Raw genomic sequence first — 7,796 nt, 5'->3', positions numbered from 1 at the left:
GCATGATGAAAAAGAATGTAGCTTCTGTGTATCTGATCTTCCAGAAGGCTTTGGTGCATCTTTTCATTTGACATATCAGAATAATTATGATGATGCCTGATCAATGCAAACAATATTGTAAAAACGTATTTTGTGAATTAGATTTTTTTTCCCCATTTACATTTATACACACAAAATCAAACCAACTAAGCCACATCAAAACACCATTAGAGTCTCTCACATGACAGAAGTTTATTCTCATTGTCTCTTACTTACTTTGTGTTTTTATCCACCAGAATCCCACTGCTCAAAAAGACACAAAGTGAAGACTCGTACAGATTATTACAGACTTGTTCATTCCCCAAATTAAAAACTCAAACAAAACAAAAAACACTGACAAAGCGGCAGTGACGTCTGAATCTTTTCACAATATTTATAGTCACCAAAAGTATTTTTCATTTGCAGTCCCACTGAAATGGTAGAAAGCTTCTCCCACACAGTATAAAAATAATAAACCCATAAGCATTAAAATATTTATATGCTCTAAATAATGTTCATCTCTCAACAGTTCAACGCTATAAAAATAGTTTAAAAATTATTCAGTAGTGAATTACTCTATATCATTATTTTCCTTTAAACATCAGTCAGCAAACAAAACTAAACTAAATGAAAAACAAAACAAAAAACCTCTTGATGAATCCTGAACGACATGAAGAAAAACGCATTCTACTTTGAAATGGGGCTTAATCAGAGGTTTGGAACAAAAACAAAACCAATATCATTTTTGTGGGAGATTTTAGTATTTATCCTCCGTTCAGTCCTCCAGACATCTGTTAGAGAAGAACCAGCACCAATTTGAGTTTCAAGAATTTATACAGTGTGTTATTTCAACACCACATTAACCGTCACTATCAGCAGGTACAGATCCTAGAAATTGAGAATGACCTCTGTGTGTGTTACGAAGGTCACGGCGAAGGTTTCTGTGGAGTCCTTGACTCTGGGCTCTTTCACTAATGCACCGAACTAAAGCAAACCATTGACTGATTCGGACCCAGTTCTGAAGCCAGATTCAGGCACTTGACCTACAAACCAAGAATGATTTCTAACTTGTACACACAATACCAAAGTAACTGGGAGAGAGCAGCAAGTCCCTTTCATATAATCTGGCAACTGGTACACAGCACATGTGTGTCTCTATGAATCTGTATGATCCCACAGTGTAAGTGTGTGTGTGTGTAAGTGTGTGTGTGTGTGAGTGAGTGTGTGTCTGTGCATCTGTGTGTGTGTCTGTTTGTGTGTGTCTGTATGTGTGTGTCTGTGCGTGTGTGTCTGTGTGTGTATGTATGTGTGCGTCTGTGTGTATGTGCGTGTGTGTATGTGTGTGTCTGTGTGTGTGTCTGTGTCTGTATGTCTGTGCATGTGTATGTGTGTGCGTGTGTCTGTGCGTGTGTGTGTGTGTGTGTCTGTGTGCATGTGTGTGTCTGTGTGTTCGTGTGTGTCTGTGTGTGCGTGTCTGTTTGTGTGTGTCTGTGTGTGCGTGTGTCTGTGTGTGTGTGTGTGTGCGTGTGTCTGTGTGTGTGTGTGTGTGTGTGTGTGCGTGTCTGTGTGTTTATGTCTGTGTGTGTGTGCGCGCGCGTGTTAAGACAGGGTTCACAAAATAAATGAAACAAACTGGCAGTCCGTGTCTTGCTTTTACACTTGGTTATACAAAAAAAGTAGTAAAAAACGTTTAACAGACGGCCACTTTTGATTGCATGCCTATGTGGAGTGTGTCCACAGTGTGTCTGTGTGTCTGTGTGCGTGTGTTTATGTCTGTGTGTATGTGTATGTGTGTGTGTGTGTCTCTGTGTCTGTTTGTGTGTGTGTTTCTGTGTGTATGTGTGTGTGTGTGTCTGTGTCTGTTTGTGTGTGTGTGTGTGTGTCTCTGTGTCTGTTTGTGTGTGTGTTTCTGTGTGTATGTGTGTGCGTGTGTCTGTGCGCGTGTCTGTATGTCTGTGCGTGTGTCTCTGTGTGTATGTGTGTGCGCGTGTCTGTGTCTCTGTGTGTGTGTCTGTGTGTGTCTGTGTGCATGTGTGTGTGTCTTGTGTGCGTCTGTGTCTGTGCGCGCGTTAAGACAGGGTTCACAAAATAAATGAAACAAACTGGCAGTCTGTGTCTTGCTTTTACACTTGGTTATACAAAAAAAGTAGTAAAAAACGTTTAACAGACGGCCACTTTTGATTGCATGCCTACGGTTTTATTTCTGCTCAGTGAGGCAATTCTTCCACAGATCGCAACATGCACACACGTTCAAGGCATTTCAACGAGGAAAAGAATATCGAACTCTCTCATCACACTAATAAACGCAGCACTGACAGCAGCAACTCCTAATGCTGTCAGCTTAAGGACACTTAAAGAATCGTATGGTTTCATATAAACTACGTGCTGACAGAAATACAGGTGATAGATAACAGAGAGCAGATCACTCAAGCGCAAGGAAAAAGGCCACAAAGTGCTGAGAGAGTGATGTTCCAACACTTTTCACAGCTTCAGGGCTTCATAAACGTCTGTATAATGCAGCACATTTAACTTAAGGAGGAAGTTCACCGGCAAGCTTTCTCCTGCGCTCAAAACCTCTTCACATTTTTGGAGAATCTGAAACAAAAGGCTGGCTTTCATTGCGTTGAAGATAAAATCCACACTTGCACAATGTCACAGTAAAATCTTTAATAAGTTCCAAGGCCTTTGCAACTGAAACTAAAAGCGATTATCACCACTGTGTTATGGATTATATCGATAACCGTAAGGTAGCCATGATAAGCACCAAGGCCCCAAACCTGGCCAGGTAGGCTTTTTAATAGTCCTGGGTAAGCATGTGAACCCCTACGCAATAAAGGCATATCAATCCTTAAAGAAACAGATCATCCAAGCCTGCAGGGGGAGCCATCATCTAATCACCTCAACCACAGTCCATGAAAAACTCAACAAACGCCGAATACCAGATCAACACTGCATCATCCAAGCCTTCAGATGGCGCTCTCACAAACAGCTCCGCCTCAAACATTGCCGCTACAAGCAATTATAAAACGATTCTCAACATTCACACGCAAACGCGACACTAAATTCAGTTGCTCTCAGTATCGAAATGTAAAATCACACAGCTCAGGTCGTTTAAAAGCTACGTACAAACGAGTGGTGTAGCAGTCCTTCGCCACCTCAGCCGCTTCTCACTGAGCTTCATAGTAGCGTACAGGACTGAGGGGCTAAAGGGGAATCATAGGAAGCGTACAAATCACACTGAATAGGGTTTAATCGTGTTCAGGGCCGGATAAATGCTTCAACGAGCGAGCGAAGTGCAACGTCTTCTCTTCACATCGATCACAAAACCCTCAGAAAACCTCTCAGTCTTGCTAAAAAGTCACAAGCATATGGATATAATGATTGATTAAAAATCTAAAGTTCGTTTTAAAGATGCAGACAGGAAAAACAGGAGATAAATAAAACCTGAACCATGCCGTACAACTAAGTTCCTTAGTTTGTTCCTGTGGTTCTTTTCGCAGTTATCAAATCTGTTTCTCTTCTAAAGTTCAGAGTGGAAACAGAGCATCACATTTTGGGCAGCTGCTCTCGGTTTCCTCTTACGAGGCTTTAGATTTTCTTGCTCTTGGCGATGTCTTGTCATCTGGTTTCATGACTCCATTGACTGAACCCCCTGTCAAGGAGAAATAAAAGATAATTTGGTTAAATAAACAATATTTCAATGCCAATGCGCATTTCTGGTAGTAATTTTACAACCCAAAAGGGAACTAATATGATACATCGCAAATGAAAAAATACTATAGTAATTTATAGTAAATACTAGTGTTTTTGAAAAGTATAGTAAAGTACTTGAATTAATTTGTTGTGGTAATTCTATAGTTGCTATGGTAATATAACAACTATAGTAATATAAACAAATTACTTTACCCAATACTGTACTACAATACTAAGTTTTCTACAACTATAGGGTATATTATACTACAATACACTACAGTTTACTGTAGTAAAAACTAAAGTATACTACAGTGTTTATAACAGTTTATCAGTTCACTACAGTTAATACTACAGTATGCTGTAGCATTCATTAAAGTGTTGTAAATACTATAATATATACAGTACTATAATACACTTTACTATAGAATGGTTCAAAAGCACTATAGTATTTACTATAAATGACTATAGTATTTTTTTCACGTGGGATGCTTCAAACATTCAGGTGTCTACCATTATCTTGTCGTGTGTTTTACCCAAGACAGGTGATGAAAGCATATTTCATAGTTCAGATGCTTATTTTCTCAAACGAAAGTTCAGGAATATCTAAATTGCTCCCTTATTTAATCTGTCTTATTATAATTAATGAAACTGTTAAAGGTGCATTCATTAGTAACCTCAAAGTTGTTCAAACCCAATGGCAGAAAGGTGTTACTGCCACCTATCAACGTTGATCCGCATGACCGTCTGAGCTTTATGTGAATGACACTGATACTAGTGAGTTTTAGACAGCGCTCTACACAATAATTCATTCCCGTACCTTGTCTATCAAAAAAGAAGCATCTCTGGCATCACTACTCAGGATTTCGTGGGTCATGAAATCTCTCCACCTTGTGTATGCCGTACTAATGTTTACGCTCTGTATTTGTCTTTGTCAATCTTTCTCTCTTCTGGCTTCAGTCCTTTTCTGCTTCTTTGGCCTTATAGGTTCTGATTCTCCCATTGGTTAAGCACAATAAGTGTTTAGTCGAGTCACTGCAACAGCGAAATGCACTATTGATCTGCACTCTGCATAATTAAAGCACTTATAGAATACTGTTAGGAGCAGTTCTTCATCTAATGCGAGACTCTTCACAAAAACTACTTATTTCCTAATGTGGACACATTTTTAAATCAGTACCAAACTACTGAAAGTACACTGCAAGCGTGTGACTTGTGTCATTTACTTTAAGAGCCTGAAAAGAACATTATTACTTGACTAGTCAGCTAGACTCTACCTATGAAACTAATAATTACCACAATTCATCTACCAGAGAAAAAAACGTGTGCTATATATCTTACAAGTTGTTAATACCTGTACACAATACTGTAGCTGTCCCTCTTCACTCCTACATGGAGAGTCCGGTTGTGGTTTAATTTTTTTTAAATCTTAACGTCTTAATTTTCATCAGATCCAGGCAGCATCCGGCCACTGAACGTCATGGTCCCAATTTCAATACTGACATGACAATCAAGTTAATCTTACTGATACAAGTCACTATGAACGAAGAGCCTACCGGCTCTTGTTTTGAATGAGTTTGAATCACTAACCAGAAATGTTCCAGGAACAGAGGTTACATTAGTTTTTCTTTAGTGCAACACTTGTGAATAGGCAATTTGAAGAGTATTGTCTAGAGTACTAAAGATAAATAGGGTTCTTTCAAAAAAAATATTCTAATCTACATGCCAAATGACTTTCAGGCAAGACTCACCCCGAGAGTCCTTCTTGTTGGGTCTGCTTTTTGGGCTGACAGCTTTCTTCTTGCTGGCCTGGATTTGAGATTGTTCTCTCCACTTCTTCAGCTGGAAATTGATGAATTTCCACATCATCCAGGCCTGGGTCAGGCAGATGGCTGACAGGCATGTCATCCTAAAAGAGAGACCATCATTCACAAATACTTCAATATAGCTTCAGAATATCTAAAATTTGAGTCCTACCCTCACTGTTCGATCCTTGGATGGGAGGGCTGTCTAAGTCACATCAGCTAACCATTGCATACCTCAGGGTTCGGTGTTTGGCCCTCTTCTATTCTTGATATACACAACTACACTGAGATCATTCAGCCTCATGGCTTTTCCAACCTGCTATGCTATTGACGTGAAGCTCTGACTGCTGTTTAAGCCTGATGACCCCAGAATACAAATACAATTCTTGTGGACGTGTGAGACATGGTTTATTGAAAACCACATCCAATCAAAATCCTGCCCAGCAAGTCAACACTAGGGATGGGTATTGTTAAAGTTTTTTACGGCATTACTACTCTTACCGGTACTGCTTATTGATCCGGTACTGTCAAGCTCAAAGTATGCATCACTTTTTACATGTACGCAAGGGTATGCATTAGGGCTGGGTAAAAAATATAGATATCTCGTTATTAATCGATTCTCATGTTTACGAAACGATATCGATAATTCCCGAGAATCGATTAGTCTAGCCAAAATAGATTAGGAATGCTTCCGGCTTCGCTACCGTTCGGACGTTCTTGCTTACTGGTTTTCAGTTAATGGACGGAACATTGAAGGGTACTTCCCATCCAATAAATCGCAATAAGCATTGTGCTTTGGTACTTTTCATATGAAACAAAGTCTCCGATTTCAAATTCTGTCCATTGTATTGCAGTATTTAATCAATAAATGCCGTTTTGGCGCTGTTTTGTGGAGTGATCGCTGTAGCTGTAGTTGAATACGCGGCAGCGCGAGGCGCACGTGAACTGATCATCTACTCCACATTAATACCAGTTTCAAAATAATCACGACTAAACATCCGAAGCTAAGTTAAAAGAAAGAGTACAACTTTACAATCCGTATTCTGTCTCATGTAATCGCTCAATCAGTGTTTCAGCCTCGCAAAGACGTCAATATAATGTCTTGTAAACAATACACGTAACGTCACATTTACCTCAGAAAAACATATTCAGTGACCATAAACTCATTAGTCAGTCAGAAAAATAATCTGTAGAGAGGGACATTTTGCTAAATATATGCACCATATAACATTCATTATAATTTTTTTGCTGTTTCCACAGCTAGACAGAGTTTCTTCTCAAACCTTATAAACAGTAACTTAAACAACACTCGCACTCTTTTTGCTACTGTTGAGAGACTGACAACCCTAGATACCTAGACAATTTTCAATCTGGTTTCTGACCGCATCACAGTACAGAGACAGCGCTCATTAAGATAATAAATTATATTAGCTTAAATTCTGATTCTGGCAAAATATCAGTGCTAGTACTACTAGATCTCAGTGCTGCGTCTGACACGGTCGATCATAACATACTTCTAGAGAGACTGGAAAACTGGGTCAGGCTTTCTGGGATGGTAATCAAATGGTTCAAAGTCTCAGATTTCAAATTCTGTCCATTGTATTGCAGTATTTAAACAATAAATGCCATTTTGGCGCTGTTTAATTTATGTTTGAATAAATCCATCAAGTTTTTATGACAGCCACCATTTAAATGTTTATATTTAAAAAAAAAAAAAAGCGAATTGAAGTAGAAATAATGTAATGTTAAAAACTTCATTAAGTGTAATTTTAGCAGTTGTACAACAAATCAGTATATTGTAACCTTCAATATTATAGTAACGTAGTACCAACTGACTGTATATTTTACATCATTAGTTGAGAGATTTTTTTTTCCTTTAGAAAATTTGCCATGTACTGTACCTGATATGTATCCAAAATAATCGATATTGAATCGAATCGGTAATCGAATCGAAAGATTGTGAATGCAAATCGAATCGCGAAATTTGTCTCAAAACCCAGCCCTAGTACGCGTATGCACATGACGTGAATATCGTCATCAGAACTGTACATGCGTGTACTGTACATGCACCGTCCGGTTTTTTTAAACAGTGCGTACAATGCAAACGCAGCTCTCACATGCATTCCGGATTGTTTTTGCAGTACTCAGTTTAATGTCCACAAGGTGTTAACACGAGTTAACAAGTGTGTTTTCTTTGAGCAGGGGCAGTTCATATATGTGACCCTGGAGCACAAAAGCAGTCTTAAGTCGCTGGGGTATATTTGTAGCAATAGTCAACAATAC

The 7,796-nt window shown here is 38.9% G+C and overlaps 1 protein-coding gene across 1 annotated transcript in view; it reads right to left on the bottom strand.

The window, feature by feature from the left end:
- Positions 1–2,193: 2,193 nt before the first annotated feature.
- The window catches only part of LOC107656677 (translocating chain-associated membrane protein 1-like), a 12,047-nt gene continuing 6,444 nt past the window's right edge, over positions 2,194–7,796 (bottom strand). Inside the window, exons 10-11 of the mRNA XM_016444618.1 lie at positions 5,460–5,617; positions 2,194–3,670 (exon numbers count right to left, since the gene is read on the bottom strand). Coding sequence (XP_016300104.1) covers positions 3,597–3,670; positions 5,460–5,617 — 232 coding nt within the window. The 3' untranslated portion in view covers positions 2,194–3,596. The remainder of the gene's footprint in view (positions 3,671–5,459; positions 5,618–7,796) is intronic.

Source organism: Sinocyclocheilus anshuiensis, unplaced genomic scaffold (assembly GCF_001515605.1).
Source record: "Sinocyclocheilus anshuiensis isolate Anshui unplaced genomic scaffold, SAMN03320099.WGS_v1.1 scaffold2799, whole genome shotgun sequence".
In the NCBI taxonomy this organism is placed as follows: Eukaryota; Metazoa; Chordata; class Actinopteri; order Cypriniformes; family Cyprinidae; genus Sinocyclocheilus; species Sinocyclocheilus anshuiensis.
The sequence above is the reverse complement of the archived record's forward strand: the minus strand, read 5'-3'. Positions and strand labels throughout refer to the sequence as shown.